Below are 21298 nucleotides of genomic sequence, written 5' to 3'. Positions count from 1 at the left end.
GCCCTTAGTTTTCGTCCTTTAATCTCCAATTCTATCGGGGACACCGAAGAAAGCACGCACAGTGCGCCATACGATAATGTTCCGTACCCCGAAACTACGCCCAGATGTGGCTTCCTATGAGTACTACTTAATTTTTTTCTGTTGTGCTTGACATTAACCGCATCGGCCCAAACCGGGGCGGCGTACAACAGAGACGACGTTATCACCGAGGTGATAAGTCGCCTCTTCGACGCACGTGGAATTTCTTATTCCCCAAAGAGACCTCGCAAGGCACGGATTGTTATTTTCACTCTGTCGCAGATCATGGCCACATGACTGGAGTATTTGAAGTGTTTATCTAGTAACACCCCTAGATATTTAGCACTTTCCACCTCGACAATTACCTCTCCACCGCCTAACACGTGTTGAATATGACCACCATCACGTCAAGCAACGTTTTCAACACGATTTCCTATGATGGTAATAACTCAACAACACATATCTTCGGTTATCTCGTTGCACACTTCAATTATCAGCTTTCGTAGTTCCAATACTGTACGATGATATTTAGTTAAAATATTTTCCTTTAGAAATCCCGAAAGAAAATAATCACATGGATTCAAATCAGGGCTGTTCGGAGGGCAATTCTGTCCACACCCAAAATGATTAGGAAATCGGTTTCAAATGAAATTTTTGTTAAAAGTTTCACGCAGTAAGTCTAAAACAACATTAGCTGTGTGCGATCTGGTTCCATCCTACATGAACCACTCGTTTTCTAATCGAAACCAGTTTGTAAGAAGCTGAGGAATAAAATTATTAGGCAGCATGTTCACTGTTCACTGTTATTAACGTTCACTGTTCACTGCTTGTTCAAAAAACAGCAGCCCTATTACCTCGTGACTTGAGATAGTAGCCCGTACCGTAATTCATGGAGCTTGATGCACCTTTTCATGAAGCAAGTGTTGATTTTCAGAAGCCCAAAAACGCACATTTTGTTTATTAACAACTCCGTCTAGGTGAAAATGTGTCTCAATTGAAAACCAAACATCGTTCAACAATATGTGTCAGTTCACAGCCCCTTCAACAAATGCTATTCTTTGATGTTTATTTTCAACCGTTAATTTTGGCAATTTTGTGCGGATACAAATGCAAATAGGTTTGACAAATTTGCTGCACAGATCGTCTAAAATCCCAAGTCGTGCTGCTTTTGATTGTTGATTTTCCCGGCCTCCTCAGCAATGTTGCTCTGACAGCTTCGACATTCTGTGGAGAACGAACATCGGCAGGCCGTTCGCGCTTACTCTCAAACACTAATCCATCACTATTAAATTTTTTGTAAACTCTACATATTGTTTTAAATGAGGGTGACCACCGAGTTCGAAAATAAGTACTAAACCGTCTTTTTGTAAAAAGCATACTTTTAGTTTCATTAAAATACAACAGTCTTTACGCGCTGTTCAACAGTCAGTCTTCCTTTGTCGGCCATGTTGGAACGATACACTAACAGCGCACTCGGAAATATAAGAAACTAATATTCACGAACTGCTGTCACTTCTACCAACAGAAAACACATTAATGTATTAAGGTGGGAGGAGGAGAGAGGAAATAAATCTGTTGATGCTCTGAAGAAGGATAAATAATGATTTTCATTTGAAATCAAATGAAAATCGCTGATTGAATTACATATTTAATGTAAGAATTATCTGCTAAATATAATGTTTACTTTTAAACTAATGCACAAATTACTTATAAAATAAATCTACAAACGTTAACAAGTATAACTAATGACACTTAAATGTAACACAACCTACACTAATTTACGTGCAATTTAATTCATCGTTATGAATGATTAAAATATTGAAAAGAAATATCTGCTGTTTACGTAGCTTGTTGAGTAGTAAATATTATGTAAACCCACAATAAGTCACACCTATGTGAACACATCTATTGAAGGAAAAACCTTTTATTTAACTGGTAATGATGATCAGCGAGTTATACAATTAATAGTTAGATAAACCACTGAATAACAGTATCGGTATTAATTATAAGTTCTGTAACTACTGAACAACTGAAGTATACGGAAACCTGTAAAATAGGTTTTTTAAAATCCTCTATTGAATTTTTTTTTGACATCACAAATGAGAATTTAAAAACACTTTCAATTTTTGTTTTTTAAAAAATAAGCAATTTAAAAAAAAAATGTTTAAGATGAATGAATTTGTTTGAAATAGATAAACATTATTGTTTTTTTAAATACTGGAAAAGAAATTATTAAATTTCTACCCTAACTGAACAGTGGATGAGATAATGAAAGATGAGTCCTTTTGTACATTTAGTGAAGTTATCTGACCGGTTTTATTTCCAAATCCGCTTTTACTTATGATAACTGTCCGCATAGTATTAGACTTATAATTTAAATCAAACATTAAATTATCATCATGTAATCCTTCAAAGAAAAATTCTTTGCATATTGATGTTCTACAAGCGAAGCAAAATTGCATGACGACGTAACAAAAACGCAGCATTAAAGTTTTAAACCGATGTTTTCAAACTTAAGAACAATTATTTGTATATCTACAGGTTTCATCACCGAAGAACCAATTCCTTCAAATTCTGCACTCACGTATAAATACCATGAGTATGTTTGTAACGCATTATTTCGAATATCGACGTTTGCTCATTAATGTTGAGACACGACGTAAGCACGTTTTTGTAACATCTTTCTAATTGAAAATACTATTGTTCATCTACTCATCGTTCTATCATTACTAAATGCATGAAAAAAAAAGTACATATTAGCCATTTATTTTAATCGTTACTTGGTTTACTACGAAAGCATAGCTACGTGTATATAGCCGGTGATCATATAGGTTCAGGTACCAGAAGGTTGAGATAATAGAGTGGGGAACCGTACTCTGCTTCATCCACAATGTATCCAGTTCAGTCTGTCTGTATTTTCAGTAAACCTTATTTCTAAAGTTACATGAAATTTGTAGTAAAGAACATGAACTGCTGTCGTAAACGAAAATGCATGATCGTAAAGAGATATCAATAGACATAACACAAGAAAACAACACTTTTCTTTAACTTCTAACTTTTTTTAAATTTATTTATATAAAGAAAATAATAACGGTTTTATTATTACTGGAAAATTTAAATGGGGAATAACTATTATAAAACTTATCCAATTTCGATTTGAAATTGAAAAGTCAAGATCAATAACTGAACAACGCTTTACAAATATTTTCAGAATGGATATTGTTATCGTTGTCTCTTTTTTTTGTTAATATTTAATAAGACTTAATTCTTTACTAAAGAAAATGCTAATTAAATCTTTTAAAAAAACTATAAAGATTTTCGTAAATAAATACAGGAGATAAGGGAAAGAATATTTAATAACTTTTTTAATATTTAAAATTTTATTCCTCTACAAATAGTATGTTTTTAAATAAAATTTACTGACATAAAAATTTTACTTGTAAAAAAAAAAATAAATGGTTAGTAGTAACATATTTTCTACATTAATTTATTAATCTAGTAAACATAATTTGCATAAATATAAATCTCGGTGTAAGCACTCTGTTCTAAAAAAATACGTAAATTCTCTGATGTTAGATCAAATATACTTATTTAATAATATTCGAATATACGTTTAACTGAATAAATTAAATTATTAAAAAAATATAAAATTTGTAATCTTTATGTTTAAGTGTGAGTTTATTTTTGAATTTATTCTTTTTTTTAATTTTCAATAGAATTGTTTCCAGTCGTAATTAGAATGGAATTATTTTTAATTAGACTAAAATTAAAGACGCTCACATCTAGCATCCATAGTTTTTTCTAGCTTTACATCCAAATTAAAAAAAATAATAATAATAAAACCATTTCTCTAAACACAGAAAATATTCCACAAAATTTGATGATTTTTAGTAACAATTGAGATATTAAAAAAAATTTCTAAAAAGTAGTCTCAAACCAAAGAGCTGAATTTTAAACACTTAATATTGTATTACTTACTTTTTGAAACTTGTAGTTCACAAATACAATCATATAAGTAGTATGTGTGTAGGTAGTGTGTATACATACATACTTAGAGAGAGAAATAGAGAGTATGAGAGAGAGAGGTTTACAGATTAAATATTAGTTTTTAAAAACTGGTATTTAATCTGATATTAGCAAAACTTTTGTCAGAACTTTTAATCCAACTCTGTTGATGGAATTTTCCATTTTTTTTTTTTTAATTTTAAATATATCTTTTCTCAACACATTTCTTTAAAAAAATTAAAAATGTCATATAAACGACAAAAGAAAAGTAGGATGTTAAGTATTTAAGAGGATTAAGTAGCATAATTACTTAAAGTAATAACAGATGTTAATGTTGAAATGTAACATTAAGAAAAGAACCCCTGTAAGTAATGGACGTTATTATGCCATCTAAAAAATATTTATTCACAAAAATTTTAAAGAATGACAAATTAGATTTAAATTTTAACATTAATTTCCAGAAATGGAAATAATACTGGCAGAATTGCTGTTAGTTCTGCCAGAATAACCTGGCAAAGATAGAAAAGAATATTGTGAGGTAGAATTTACCGAACCTTCCAGAAAAAGGATAGTTAGTTAGAACGAACAAAGTTTCCTGGAATTGCTGTTTGTTAGGTTAGATCAATAATTGAATGTAAAAAAAAATTGAAGATTTCGACGGACTCAACGAATAGAATGAACGGTGTGGACTGTATATCTGAAGAATACAGAATAAAGAAGAGACGAAGAAGGAAATAAGTTGAGAGTTGTACTTGTGATTAAGATGTGATCCAGATGTGATAAACACAAAAAAATGGAAGAATGAAGCGAACGATTTTGACATTTAGGTAGGAAATGTTGAGGAGGTCAGGATATTTTTATCTACTTTAATAGTTGTCTTTTCTTACAATTTTCACAATCATTTTCTTTCACAAATAATTTGACTAAGCTTTGATGCGGTCTTATTACGTAATAATCTACATATGTTTCTTATAAGAATTGTCCATATGCTTATCTTTTTTGACAAATTAAAACCGTTAGAGAAAGCAATGCTGATTGGTGCTTCTATCGTTATCGTTAACTTATGTGTTTTTCGTAAATAACAATCAAAGAAATATACAGACAAAGAGTGAAAAGTAATAAATTTAAGAATCCCTTCAGATGTAAGTCAATAATTTACAAATACTGCTTCAATTCAATAGAGGAAATGTTCTTACATGTATTTATTAACAATATAGATTTTATTATATAATTTGTAGATTTATGAGTTTTAGAAAATTTTTGTTATGACACAACCATTCATAAATATTCAAATTTATTTGAAAAAGAAACTTCTAAAAATCTTATTTTAAATTATAATCACTTTCAATTCAAAAGTTATATCGACTTCAAAGAATTTACTACAGTAAAAAGTTACTTTTAGGAGTCATAACTTTTTTTAATGTTGAATGTAAGTTGTAATTATTTTCTACATGTATAAAATTCTTAATATTTTTAGATAACACAAAATATTTATTTCATACAACACAAAAAATTGGAAAAAAAATACAGAATCAAACCTAAGAAAAGTTTTAACATATATTTCTATGTACATGACTGACTGCTTTCCTAATAAAATTTAATTAACAAGCATCTATTAAAATAAAAAAAAAAAAATTTTACTTACCCTGTATCCTCCAAGATGTTGTACCATACATGTAAATGTAGCATCTCGGCCAACAGCAACAGTTAAATTTGCCAACGGTTCAGAAAATTCGGGTTGAAATCCAGAAACACCTGAAAAAATTAATGATTAAAAAAATGTAAGTAAAGTAGCTCATAAATTATAAGTTTCATGTGTTTGTTAGAAAATGCTTTTTTTTTAAATACGAAACTGATTAAAATTCCATGAAACATCATATATATATACGGATATACGGGTAGCGCAAAGGTCGTTACCCTATTGCAAAATGATCTCATGTTGGCAAATGGCTGTACTGATCAATTTATTTTTATCTTCACAGAATCAAGACATACGTGAATGAGCCATGGATCGTTATACTCTCCAAGACCGCAGAATAATTGTGTCAATATTTTTGAGAAAGAATAGGTTGATGATTAAGCGTGAAATTTCATCGTCGATTTCCTGGGCGTGCGGCACCAACTGGCCAAAATCTACGATATCTAGCCGCCCGCCTCGAGAAAACTTGCTCAACGTGGGATAGTAGGATAAGTGCGGACGCCCCGAAACGTCCGCACAGCCGAGAATATTGCTGCTGTGGCTGCACATATCCAAAAGAACACACAAGCATCAACCAGACAACGGGCCACGCAACTGGACATCAACAGACGGTCGTTCTTTGATACAAAACTTACAAAGTTTTTGTAAGTTATCTCTCAAAGTCACTCTTTGATGCGGTGTTTACGGAGAAAAAGGCACTGGCCTCTATTTCTTTAAGGACGACTTTGGCTACGTTGTGAATGTCCCTAGTGCGCGCTACAGAACCATGATCAATAACTTGCTGCCACAAATTGACGAATTCGGTTTGAGAAACACGTGGTTCCAGCAGGACGTTGTAACCGCGCACACAGCACGAGCAACAATGGATATTCTGAAACCAGCATTTTCCGGTCGCTTAATCTCTCGTTTTGCGATTTGAATTGGCTCGCAAAATCGTCCGATTTGACAGCTTCTTTCTTTGAAGGTTTTTAAAGTCAAGGGCCTACAGGAACAAACCTCAGTCCTTGGCGGCCGTAAAGAAGAACCTTCAACAAGAGGTGAAGAATTTATCGCCAGACGTTTGAAGGAAAGTAAGAGAACAAGTGAAACAAGCCTGACTGCGCATTAAGTCTAACAGTGACCATTTGATCAATGTTATCTTCTCAACTTAATGAAACAAAATGTAAATGTCTTAATAAATGTAATCAAACAACAGAACCGATTTTTTTCATTTTCAAACGAAGTTACAACTATCCGAAATAGGGTGAGGACTTTTGTGTTACTCATGGTGTATACGAATATATATTTTTTACCAATAATCTTCAGTTTTAACCATTGGAGATCCCTAATTTACAGTCATATAAATTAAATTATAATAAATAATTAAAAATAAAGCTCACTTACCAACAATATTTTGATGCGTCCTAGCGCTTTCGGAAACGAATTCCATCTTCAGGAACTAATTTTTTTTTTTTATTAACTAAAACTTTGTTGTAATGAGTAGAATTGTTATTTAAAGCGTGTAAAATGTATAAAAGTGGTCGTGATGTGTTAAAATTGCGTAGATTTAATGCTGTGTCATAATAAATGTTTTTAAAAAAAAAATTAAGTTCCTGAAGATGGAATTCATTTCCGAAAGCGCTAGGACGCATTAAAAACTGTTGGTAAGTGGGTTTTATATTTTAATTATTTATTGTATGATCATACCAACGGGCTAAGTTTGATATAATTATTATAAATTATAATATGGATAAAAGATTTTCAGGAAGAATTAAATTCGACAAGAAGCGTTAAGTGAAATTTGACATCAATCATTCACTATAGAACATCTCTGCTCCGATATTGTTTTTAGTAATTTTGTCTGACAATTTAATTTATGGAATATTTCTTTTAAGAAAAGGGTTTATATGATGTTATAATTTTGATGGGAGTTTGTGTTGATTTTATTTTGTTTATTTATCAAAATTTTAAGGATTCAACAATAATTACATGAAGTATATATTATAAAAGTAATGCAAAACATATAATGTAAAGGAAAATGTAAAAGATGCAGCTGTCATTATAATTGAATTATTAACGTAAAAAAATGTAAAATCAATATTAAAAATTTAATTAAAAAGTCATTATTATTCAAATAAGTACCATTAATAAACCAATTATTGTGTGGATAAATATAAATAAAAAAACTAACCACTACAAAAACATTTGTATAGCTTACTCGCAAAGGAAATGGAAAGAAAAACTTAAAAAGGTTGATGTTTTTAAATAGTTTAGAATAAAAAGCTTTCATATTTAAAAAAAAAAAGAAGGAATAAAGGGAGTATGGCATATTAAAAAGTCATTTGTGTGGGTTGGACGCCGAGGTTTGCAGCATCGTCAACTAATTTCCATACCCTTTACATAATTTTCATTTATCTGCAATAAAATCGTGCTCTTTGCTTTGCAGAGGAGTTTGTCTCTCGGTTTGAATATCTCAATTTTGTCACGTTTAGAGCGTAGAACTTCAACAACAAACTTTTCACAGTAAGATCTAGAAAACTAATTCATTATTAGATGTTTATTTCTCAATGACTCAATGATCTTGCAGTTATCGGCCTTTTTCTTGCAGCTATTGTGACAATTTAATATATAACTGAAGTATAGAAAATTACTTATCAATATTTAAACAGCATATTAGAAATATAAAAAAATATTTCACATAAATAAATAAACATTAATTCTATTTATAAGCTGTTAAAAAATTGTTGCCTATTTTCTTTTTCACAGGATGTTTCTATAATGTATAATACAGTTCATATCTGTGGAATAGATTATGAATCCTAATAAAATTTACTGCATATATTAAACCAATCAAATACGAAGCCCTGTGGCGAAAAATCTCTGATTTTTACTGGAACTTTTAGAATGCTAACCCCAGTCAAGTTTGGAATTTTTATGCGGTTTAAAAATTTTAAATCCATATTCCTGTGTTCAGGTTTTGGGGTAAATAACAATTATAAAAAAAGTTTTCAATTAGTTAACTAAAAAAGACGGAGTTTGTTAAGAATTAAAATGTGCCAAAACGGCAGGCACCATTAAAATTTTTAAGTAATTAACATTATATTAGAAAATAATATTTAATTAAAATTATGTTTTAAAAAATAAAATGTTATTTTTTTATAAAATGACACTTCAGTAGTTAAAATTTAATTTTTAAAAAACCTGAGTTATAAGAGCAATTGTTAGTAAGTAAAAGATAAACAGTTTTCTCTAAAATTTCTCTGAAGAAAATCGAAATTGATATTTTCGCGATATCTCTCCACCTCCTAGACGAATTAAAAAAAAAAAAAAAAAAAAAAAAAACTAATACGATCAATGGCCCATAAAAGGAAGTACTTGAGCCAAATTGGAAGAAAATTGTTTGGTTCAATACTGAGATATAAGATAAAAGCAGTGCGACACACATACATATGTTTTTTGATCTACATTTAATAGTTGGAGCTTAAAACATAAAAATATGGAAAATCCTGATACCCCATTTTTGACTTGATCACCGTACTTTTCAGTGTTTCATCGCAATTTCCACATGGCGGCCCGAACTTTCACCACTTTGGGAGAGCCTTTCCCAATACAGTGATAGCCTCGTAGGAGGTTGTTTTAAAAAACCGGTGCACTCAATTAAGGTTCTGGGCTGGGCACTCCTTAAATATTGAATAAGTGTTCGATTTCTTTCCAACCTATGCGCTCAAACGAACGCCGTGTGAAAGGTCATACTTTCGAAGACACCTCGGTACACCATGTACAAATGACGGCTCAACAGCCCGTAATCCTTTCGACAAATAAACTGACACAGTGAAGCATATGTTTTCTGAAAAATTTCCAAATACTCCTGTTTCTCACTTCAATGCAGTTTGAAATCTTAACGAAAAATTTCAGGTAAGTAGTTCGGTTGAAGACACTGATCGAAGTGAAAAACCACCTAAACCACGCGAATAGAAGCTGCTTAATATTTCGGATACTGTGGTCAAAACTCCATCAAAGTCAATGCATAAGTTACCGCAACAGTACGCTATCAGATTTGCTACCGCAAATAAAGTTGTAAGAAAGAACAGAACTTTTTCCTAAAAAATAACGTGTGTTCAAAAACTGAAACCTGTAGAACATGTCAAAAGAGTAAATTATTGCCAGTTGAAATGTTTTATAAACCAAGATTTCGTAGATATTCTCAGCATTACATTTTTTACAGATGAAGCGCGGTTTCATCTGAAAAGGTATATTAATTCACAAAATACACAATTGTGGTCGACATCTAACACCCATGAATTACACGAAAAATCTTTACAGAAAGCAAAAATTAGAATCGGTGTGAGTAGAACGTGCATTCTGGATTCAATTTTTTTTGAAAATACAGTTAACAGTGATTATTATTGGGCTGCTTTAACGAACGTCATTTGGCAGTTAAAAGAAGTGGAAATCAATCACGGTTGGTTTCAACAAGATGGGGGGCCACAGCGCACACAGCTAACAGGTCAATGACTTTTTACTAATGTCTTTGGTGAATGAATCAATGTGAGGGGTTTGTGGCCTGCATTATCGCTCGATCTGACTCCCACACGTTATGGCGGGAAGTGTAACAAGCAGTGTATTGCAACAGACCAAGAACGACTGACGAACTAAAAACCGCAATAACGGCATACGTACGAGACATTCCATTATATCAGCTGGTTAAAGTGTTTGAAAACAAACGTGTGCAGTGTTGTACTGATATTTTCAACATCTTTTATAAACTACTCCACCGTAACATCAGTTTCTATAAAATAATTAAATAAAAATTCAAAATAATAATTAAGATAGTCTCGTCATTACATTTCCATAACTACATTAATCGTCATTGCATTTCCGAAAGTCGCTGAGCATAGCGATTTTCTGAACGTATTGTATTTCATAAGCCGTTGCTATACGTTAGGAGGAGGAAATAAATTTAATTTTAAAATAAGGATTGTGTGTTTGACTTGTTCTAAAATAACCAGTGGAATGACAGTTTTTGTATGATAAAGTCAGATACTATTTTATCATGGCAATGAAATTTAGTAAATCTTAATTAATATTTTTGATTTGTTATAATTTTTTAATAAGTTAACTGAGAATATGTTTTATTTTTTTTTTTAGCTAAAGTAGTAAGCAAATAGAAAATGCAACTAGATTACAAATAATGAAACGTTATTGAGGCTAATGTTTAGTTAAATTGAAATAATTTCGTATTTTTTTTTTTTATTCACTAAAATTATCATGAGTAATTTTTTATAATTTTAATTTTAAAAAATCGGAATAAAATAAAATTAAGTAATCCTAATTTATTTTGTTATTGAAAAAAATTAATGGTAAATGATTGAATTGGAAAATAAGACTACGTTCCAAAAACAGTTTACAGAAAATCTTACAAATAATCTACCCCAGATGGGCATTTCTTGTCGCCCCAGAAAATCTACCAGCTTTTGACGTCACGTGGTGACCTCACATTATATTATTGTTTTCCAAAACATTATTTTTGCGCGTAATTATTATTTTTATTTCATTTTTCGACTTACAAACAATATGGGCGCCCAAACAATACATTTATGTTGTGTGTTCAATATCCACTTGAAATGATTACATGTATAAAAATGCTTAATGACTCAATCTTAAAAAAAAAAAAAATTCCTCAAGCAATGACTAATGCACTGATTGGTATTATGTACAGCCTATAAAAATTTATACATGCAATTAGAAATGATGTCTTTCGTCACGATTATATTTAGATCCGTCATTCGTAGTACGCAATGTGTGTATAAAGAAATATACTTTAGTCCTGTTGATATGGCATTCAGTGAATTACTTTTTTATAATACTTGATAATTACTTTTTTGTTGGAAATTTTTTGTGATATATTATTTTTTGTTTTATTTTTGTACGTGTGTTATTAGTGCGGTTTGTTATGGCAGAATTTAAATCCGTAATTAAGAAAAAAACTTAGGAGACAGCACAATAAACATTATTGATAATTTGAAATTATCAATAATGTTTATTATTTTGTGAAAAAAGAAGCTCTAAAAGTAGGTAAATTAACTGCCGAAAACATAAAATTGGCAATCAAAAATGCAAAGAAAGAACTGCTGCTGCTTATGGGATATCAAGAACACAGGTTCAAAAACTTAGAAGAGATAAAAAGAGATGATTCTTCAGTCAACATCCCAATCGTGTTCTTTCAGCACGCCGAAAAAATATAAACGACGTTCGAAACGTGTCAGTGAACTGGACAGTTTTGATTTAGGTGCAGTTAAAAGAACAGTTAATGAATTTTATTCAAAGAAGAATGAATTACCTACTTTAAAAAAAAATAATAAAGCAAGTGAATCAACTTTAGCTGTTATTTTGAAAGACTTAGGTTCCAAATGGAGTAAAACTAAAAACAACAGAAAACTTTTAATTGAGAAATCCGATATCACCTGGAAGAGAATTGAATATTTGCAGGCAATGGTATAAGTACAAATAATAAGTACAGACAAAACAATGCTACAATTGTTTATTTGGATGAAACGTACGTTTTAAGTTGGCATTGTTCGACAAGTTCGTGGTCTGATGGTATTGTTGACGGACTTCATGTGCCGATTAATAAAGGTGACTGTTTAATAGTAATTCATGATGGAGGAGAAATCGGTTTTATTCCGAACGCATTACTAACTTGGAAAGCCATTTCGAAAAGTGACGACCACCATGGCAAAATGAATACAGACAATTTCATGAAATGGGCGCGTGAAAAATAGATTCCAAATCTTCCACCAATATCAATAGTAATTGTTGATAACGTCCCTTATCATAACACAGGTATTGATAAAGCGCCAAATTCTAACTCCAGAAGAAAAGATATGATCGATTGGCTCGAGAAACCCCATTTTCCGTATAGTTAAAAAATTCTGAAACCACAATTATATGAATTAGTAAATTTACATACAAACTAAAGTACAACAAATCACTTGGATAAAGTTTTGAAAAAAAATGGTTATCGTGTCCTTAGACTCCCATCGTACCATCCTGATTTAAATCCGATCGCGATGGTACGGTCAGCTGTAAAAAGACATGTGGCGAGTCATAACACATTTTCTTTCCCACATGTAGAAAAATTAACTAAGGAGAAATTCCATGAATGAAGATGACGGAAATCCTATTGTGAAAAAGTAAAAAATATTGAAATAGAGTATGAAAAATTGGAACCACTGATAGATGAAATGATAGAAAGTTATATTATACGTGTAGACTCCGATAGTGAAAGTGAAAATGAAAATGACAGTGACAGTGATCGTTTAGCGAGGATGGTGAATTTGATAGAAGTTGAATTAGATATGAAGAAAATTCGTGTAAGCTTTTGTTTATTATTAAAAATTAATAATTTAGTACAAATAAAAGTTATAAGGGAATTAATTACGTATTGTTTATAATTAGTAAATGTAAATATGATAATTATTACCGCATACAATGTGATAATAAGTAATAATTCTATTTGATACGCGGAGTTGATGTTTTCAGGTCAAGTAGTAATACGCAGTCTGCTCGTGACGTTACAAGCTCGTACATTGGCTAGGCATTATATAAATTACTGTTAAACAATCACCAGCAAGCACACGGGAAGTATATTTAAATAAAAAATATTTAAACAGTAAAAATAATAAAATAAAAAGTTTAAAATTAAAAAAAATATTTACTAATAAATATACTTACAAAACACTATGAAAGGAAGTATTTTTAGGAGGGTATTTACAGTAATAATAAACAATAAATTTAAAAGAAATACAAATTACCGTTGTTTTAGATAATCCCAAAAGAAATATACTTTCAAAATATTTAAACCGCCGATCACGTCTTGAACACCACTTCTGAAAGTTGATATGTAAAATTTATTTCTAGAATGAAGGACAGCATGAGACCTAAACCAGAAAAGAAATAACGTATCTATTAACAAACTTTTAAGATTGGGGTAATAGATTAAGGTTCTTATGATTAAAAATGTTAACAAATTCAACTTGAATTGTTGTTAACTTCAACAGGAAATTAAATGCTGGTTCCCACTGTTGTTAAAAAAATAGAGTTTTTAAGTGCTGATGAAGCAGGTTTTCAAACTAACCAATTCGTGTTTAATGAAAACATTTTTTGAAAACAACCGTTTTCAATAAAATAATTTTGTGACCAGTTTCTAGGGATTACTAGGTTACAGCATTACAAACAATTGATCTTTTTTTTTTTTTAAAAATGAACCAAATTATTAATTTATTCTACTTTTCTTCTTTTTTTTTAAATTTGAGTTATTTCCTTTATAGATAAATTTTGGCTCTTTTGACAGGTTTAGTTTTACTTTAGCGTTACTTATTATTGAGAAAAATTTCCACAATATGACCTATCTATTGTAACATTAAAGTTATGATTTAAAAAAAAAATTATTGCTTTCTTGATAATGCACGGAGAATATGTAAACAAAGTGTGAAATTTTATTTATATTTTCTTCAATTGCTCTTTTCAATTGTTCTGAATAAGGTCTTTTTTTTAAATTATTAAATTTTTGGCAATTCTTTTCAATTTGCTATAAATGGTCTTTCTAGTGAAATCATTTAACAGGACAGTACTTCGAATATAATAATTGATCATTACATAATTACCATAATACCTATATCATAATGATCATATACGGTCACTACACTGTTGTATAACATTACGTATAACAATACGTATTACGAAGGGTTAATTTATTGTGTTAATAAAAAAAATCTTTCGTACATTTTTACTTCCTTGTACAAAGTAAAGGAAGATTTGTAATCGCGAACAATTTCCGTTTTCAGATTTCAACGGAAATATCCATTTTGACCATCCCTAAATTCATTTTGACTAGGTTGGGTGTGACGTCTGTACGAACGTATGTACCTCGCATAACTCAAAAACGATAAGCCTTACGTTGTTGAAATTTTGGATTTAGGACTGTTGTAACATGTAGTTGTACACTTTCCCTTTTGATTGCAATCGACTTGACTAAAAATGTCCAAAAAAGGCCAATATCCAAAACATTTGGATTTTGGTGTTTTCCATAATTGCAGTAATTAACCGTCATTGAGAGATTTTCAACGATATATCATACGTAGTACTTATTTTCACTGGTTCCAGAGTTGTAGCCAAATAAAATTTTAATTAATGAAATATTTGGATCTTACAAGGGGAAGGCACATCGGCTCGAATCCGACTTTATTTCTAACTTTTTTTTAATTTAAATATATAGGTTTATTAATAATTATTAATCTCTGATTGTAAAACAGTTTTGACAATAAATAATAATTTAATAATAAGAATAACAAAAAAATCAAAAGTTATTAGTGAAATAAAATTTTATGTAGTTTTAAAAATTTGTATATGTAATTTAATAGGGGTACAAGGAAGTTATGTGGTGTCCACAACGGATTTTTTTAATAAAAAGATAAATTGTTCTTATTTATGCTAAAATAAACAAAACAATTCTTAGATAATAACAGTAGTTTTCGAAATGTTAAGGATTAAAACATTAGCATAGCCATATTTAGAAATTTTAAAATTTTATAAAATTTCATTAAAATACCTCAATCTTTTTTCAGATTCGAATTTACATTTTTAAAAGCCAGAAATACTTTAATAAAAAAATCCAGTTAAGAAAAAACTGCATAATTTTAATGACATGTAAAATGAATCTTCTTTAATTTCAACGGGACCATTCAGTTACCTTCATGATAGCAAACAGAAAGACTGGTTAAAGTTACTTTATTCTTCCTTATAATGAAACTTTGTCTTCATCCTTGAAGGAATAAGATCGGAAGTCTTTCAAAATTTACATCACTTAATAAGTGAAAGTGATATAATGTTTAATTTTGGAATTGTTACTTCGGCGTTTTCTTCTGTGAATGCCTGTGCTTACTTGAAAATATCTGATGTATTAAATTCTAACTATGCTTGTAGATTTGGTATTCCTTTATTTTTATTTACTCTTGCAGGTGTTGTCTTCTCATATAGGAATTTTGGGTAACTGTCGGTGAAAACTGAGATTCGATATGTTGTGTCATTTTAAAGCAGAGATTTTGTGATGATTTTTTGAAGATGGATAAAGAGTTTTTTTAATAATTTTTCTCTTCTTACCTCAAAGAAAGCACACAATATACTAAAAATTTATCAAATTATTGAACTAGAATAATAAATCATTGCTTAAGTTATTCATAGCAAAATCAACCAGTGGAGTTATAATTTTATCATTCCAATTATGGTGTAACTTCTTTCTTAAATCGAATATTTATTTCAGATAATACTATTTAAAAGTAAAAGAATACTTTAGATATTAATAAAGTGAAATATGATTAGTTGGATTAACGATATTTTCGTAATTTTATTTTTGCTTCCGTAATAGTCATAATTTTATGTCTACCAGAGTCTCACTTTATTCATACTTATTTATCCAAAAACAGGAAAAAAAGAAATAAATCTAACAGAAAAAAACTCAGTATTAATCTAATTAAAAAGAAAATAGAATCTGAATTTTACGAATTTTGCTCGTTGGGAAAATAGTTAAAAATTAATCTCACCTATATCCAGTAAAATTAAGATAATTATTGATTCAAGAATCTGTAAACAACATTTCAATTAAATTCTATGAAAAAATTACTTTAGCTTTATTTATTACACAACCGCTGTATATTAAACTATTTTAATTTATACAGGTAAAAATAGCTGGAAGAAAAGAATGTTACTACATTCTTGCTAATATAATAGTTTATATTAGCACCTTATAAAGCTTAGAATTATTTTATTATGCACAAAAACTAATTCAGGGAATAATGTAATAAATGAAGTATATTTTTAATTATCTAAAGAAAATAAGGTTAGTAATAAAATTATTGAATATTGTATTTTTTTTTATATATATTTTCTTTCATAAAAATATTCAAATAATATGAAGTGAGATAAAGTATAGTGTCTTTAAAACGAAGTTGTTATGTATAGGAATTTAAAAGATTAAATATTAGATTTTTAATAATAAAAACTCCTAAGGAAAGTAGATTAAATTTATGTGGTTGTAAGTAATATTTTATTTTAGATTTAAAATTAAGATAATTTAAATTCAAGTAAAATAAAAAAAGAAAATTTGTATGAAAGCAATTTTAAAAGTAAAAAAGATGGACTTCCTTTTGTATTAAGAAAAGAGAAGATCTGGTCTATGGTTTTTCACCACTGACTGAGTTATTTGCTAGAGAAATGTCAAAGAGCAGATTTACATTTCCTTTCTATCGAATGACTGTAAATTTTACCCCGATCATCGCTATCTATCTATATATATAACATTTTCTATTGGTCACAGCAAATAGTATCATATACAGTCTTTTAAAAAAAAAAACAGTATTCACAGACTTTGTGTAAAGAAATCTTAACTTACGTAAAATTTATTCTTAGAAAATTCTTTTTCAATTTTTATTTATTTTCTTATTTCTTATATCTTATTGAGTTTGATTTCTGATTATTTTTTTCTTTTGCCGCAATTTTTAATTTACAATCGGTTACAATTTATCAGAATCATAAGCAAATTTGAATACAAAATAATTACATGCAGACAGAGGTTTCCATTTAAATCCCTCAAAGATATATATATATATATATATATATATATATATATATATATATACACAATTCAAATATGTATATATATACATACAATATATATGTATGCTTATGTATCCATATCTATTACAGTATATATAAATATATAATAAGTATAGACAAACATGAGTCCAAGAAACATTGATAAAGTTCAGAACATAAAAAGCAAATAAAACACTAAAAAACATCTTGTTAATTAAAAAATAATATATAAAAAAATAAAATAAAATTAAATTAAAATTTTTTTTCTGTTATTAATCTTATTAATCATACACAGAAATAGTGAAATAGTGAGACAAATCAACGAGCCAACAAGAGGAAGTGATGAAATGAAATGCAGAATTTTGATAATGCACAAACCCTAGAGTAGCTAATTTACCACAAATCTCGGAGCAACTTACAGATCTAATACATGCAGTAGCTTTAAGCAGCTTACGTTATCCAGGAAATTAACCGCGGCCAGTTCACGTATCTCTTCAGTCTCATTTTATATTTTGTGGCGAATCGCTTGTACCGAATCCCAGATACTCGTGTATTTCAGTGTTTTCCCCAAACGATGGCACTTCTGTTGTATTTCTCAATAGTTTTTTCTGGAAGTACTGTACGACTTCAGTAATACTCTCACTTATTTTATCCCACATTTGGATTCCGTAGGTCCAATCAGGTTACAGGTACAGCAACTGCTTGTTAGGTAACGATAGTAGTGACCCCCTCCAAACATCTCCCTTTACATAATGCTTTCTTTTCCCCCTAAAATAAATTCTCTTCGTCAAACGGCGATCCAGATGCAGTTTTAGGTATTGCATGCTGTTAGAATACGAGATGGAAGCGCCATTAACTTCAACACTCGGGAAGTTATACTTCCTCATCACAAAATTAACGTGAAGACTTTGCCGGATTAACTTTCATCTTCCATTCATTCAACCATTCGTTAATTAGATCCAATTCAGTCTGCAGTTTAGCAGAAGCTACAAAAAAGTCAGCATCCACAGCCAGGATCGCCGTATCATCTGCAAACGATGCAACTGTGATGTTCTATAGAATCTGGAGGTCCGCTGTAAAGATGAAGTATAGAACCGATCCCAGAACTGATCCCTAAGGAGCCCAGTATCAAAGAATCCAGACAAGCTTTGATTGTACCTCACTTGAGAAAAACCTCCTTCCAGGTAGTTGTGTAGGAACAAGTAATAATAGTAATGAAGGATCTTTTTCAATTTATAGAGTATTCCAGGAAGTCAGACCTTATTAAAGGCCTGTTTGACACCCCACAAAAAAACAGCCAAGTAATGAAATTACTCGCCCTTCCTCCAAAATCGGCCTAAGCCTTAGAAGAAGTAATCTTTCATACCTTCGATAGAATAGATGTAGGTTTATCGCCTGTATGAAGAAGCTAAGTCATGGGTCCGGTCCGGCTTACCCAGTTTTGAAACCATTACCACCTGTAACACCACTCATTCAGTCAGGAAGCTCCTAGTTCGAAAAAAGCCATTAAAGAAAAGTTATATACTGGATGGCGTTGAATGGAAGCGTAAAAACCATTGTATTCGTTATCAAGACGTACCCAAAGCTTTCTTTGAATCCCTTCTTCGATTACTCGCGGAACCTCGCTAACGAAAAAGTTTAAAGGAACTGGGCTACTCAGGAATTCAATTATTTTTATCTCACTTGCCCCTCGTATGTCAAAAGGCTTTCTAAGATGCCTTCCGAATACATAAGCTTTCTCACTGTCGCTTCGAGCTCACGACCCATCCACCCTTTACAAAACTGGGAACGATGATGGTGGTGGTCTACTGAAGTCCTTCGTGGTCTTCCATAATGAATAATATTATCCTTTTGCAAAGGGAAGAGATTCTCAAGAAAGTTTCTAAATGTCTCGTTTTTAATCAATCTTAGCAGCCGTTTTAATATACGAGCAGCACTGTTCAAAAATGTTCTATGCTCAGGCCTTCTATAATATTGCCACCTCTTTCTAAGTTTCTTCTTGGTAGAAATAAGTTCCATAACCACTCGGGTATGTCGTGCCTCCATGTCCTCCATGTCTATTTTCTGTTGTCAACAGCTGAGCTGCCTCCTGCAAGATTGCGATCAAGTAATGCGTCGCTTTACCTATATCAGCGCTACTTTTCAAACGAACAGGCACACTTCCGATTACTAAAAAAATATATACTTTTACTCTTTTGATTTTTATTACTCAAAAATATGTATTTTTAATACTTATAAATTAAATCTTAAATGTTTCAAATCGTTAATGATCCTATGACTTAGTAAATTAATCACATTTTTATTCTAATATAAAGTAAATTAATATAAATTAATAATAATAATAATTAATATGCTCATGACTAAAAAATTTCATAATTTATTTTTATGAATATTAATCAAGTTGTAAAAGAGGTATTAAAAAATATTACGTAAATAAAATTAAAAGAACTCCAAAAGTAAAGAGTAAATTTTTTAAAGTTGTTAACTTTTATAATCAACGAAACACTGTAATTTACTTATTAATCTACATTGTGCCAAAGTTTAAAAAGTCGGCTTCTATAAAAAGGACTGATGTACTGAATTTTATAATTATATTTCTTAAATATACAATTTTTCTATATATTTTAATTTTAAAATATGAATAGCCTTGCAATAAAACCGTTGATGTACATAAAAAGCCGTTCGCAAGAAACGAAAAAGCGAGAAACCTTTGTCTTCATTAAAAAAAAAGTAAAGGAATCTACAGAAACTATGTAAGGAGACTGCTACCAACCATGAATTTACGGTCTTTGAAATACGAAAATATGTGTTATTTTAGGATCTAAGAAATAAAGAGTTAAGTTTTATGAATAAATTTCTTGTATGATAATCTGAAAATACTTAGAATGTCATAAAAGTATACGTACTTACGCAGTAATAATCTAATGTAATGAAATGTGACGAAAAAAGTGAAAAATAACAAAACAGCATCTTGTAGAAAATGCAATTTTCGTTTAAAAGTTTCTCTGTTTTGTTATCTGGTGAAAATTTACGATAGGGCAAACAAACGTAAGACTACAAAAAAAAAATTATTGAAATCGGTCCATTTGATAAAGAATTAAAAATACATTAATAAAAATTAAAATGAGTTGAATCGAACATTTTCTTTTTTTTCTTTGTAGTTACTAATAAAAATTTATTTATTTACATTGTAAAATTTCCTACAATATTTTTATAAACTATTAATCTTTCAGACAGTAATTCTTAAGGTAGAAATCTCTCTTAAAAAGATTCTTCCTTTTTATACACTTTTATTTAACTTGCTTTCTTTCTTTTTCCTGATTAGCCTCCGGCAACTACCGTTTAGATAATTCTTCAGAGGATGATATGTATGAGTGTAAATGAAGTGTAGTCTTGTACATTCTCAGTTCGACCATTCCTGAGATGTGTGATTAATTGAAACCCAACCACCAAAGAACACCGGTATCCACGATCTAGTATTCAAATCCACGTAAAAATATCTGGCTTTACTAGGACTTGAACGCTGTAACTCTCGACTTCCAAATCAGCTGATTTGGGAAGACGCGTTATTTAACTTGCTGTGTGGACTGTGTCGCACGGCGGAATGATCAGAATTTGCCAGCAATATTTAACGTACTTCCAGATGAAATAGAAGGCTACAATTTTGCACACATGCTTGTTATCGATGACAGTGCATTGTGATAGCAAAAAACTCTATAAAAAAATTTATTTTCATGGAAAATTTGTTTGCAAATAATGTAAATTCAAACAAACGGGCATGCGTACGCAGAGTGCCAGTCAATTGTGCTTTCTGCTACACAAGAAAATTAATAGCCTATAATGTGAAGGTGGATTAAATATTGATAGCTAATTATAACAGTAAATGTTTTTAGTCTAATGAGATTAAAAGTATAAAATAAAGACAAATTTTTAAATACGCTTTCA

General features: G+C 30.2%; 1 protein-coding gene across 1 annotated transcript in view; it reads right to left on the bottom strand.

Annotated features, from left to right (window-relative positions):
- The window catches only part of LOC142321294 (lachesin-like), a 467419-nt gene that overhangs the window by 429823 nt on the left and 16298 nt on the right, over positions 1–21298 (bottom strand). Inside the window, exon 2 of the mRNA XM_075359291.1 lies at positions 5669–5778. Within this exon, the coding sequence (XP_075215406.1) occupies positions 5669–5778 (110 nt within the window). The remainder of the gene's footprint in view (positions 1–5668; positions 5779–21298) is intronic.

This window comes from Lycorma delicatula, chromosome 3 (genome assembly GCF_047948215.1).
Source record: "Lycorma delicatula isolate Av1 chromosome 3, ASM4794821v1, whole genome shotgun sequence".
NCBI classification, from domain to species: Eukaryota; Metazoa; Arthropoda; class Insecta; order Hemiptera; family Fulgoridae; genus Lycorma; species Lycorma delicatula.
This window is presented reverse-complemented; position numbering and strand designations above follow the sequence as displayed.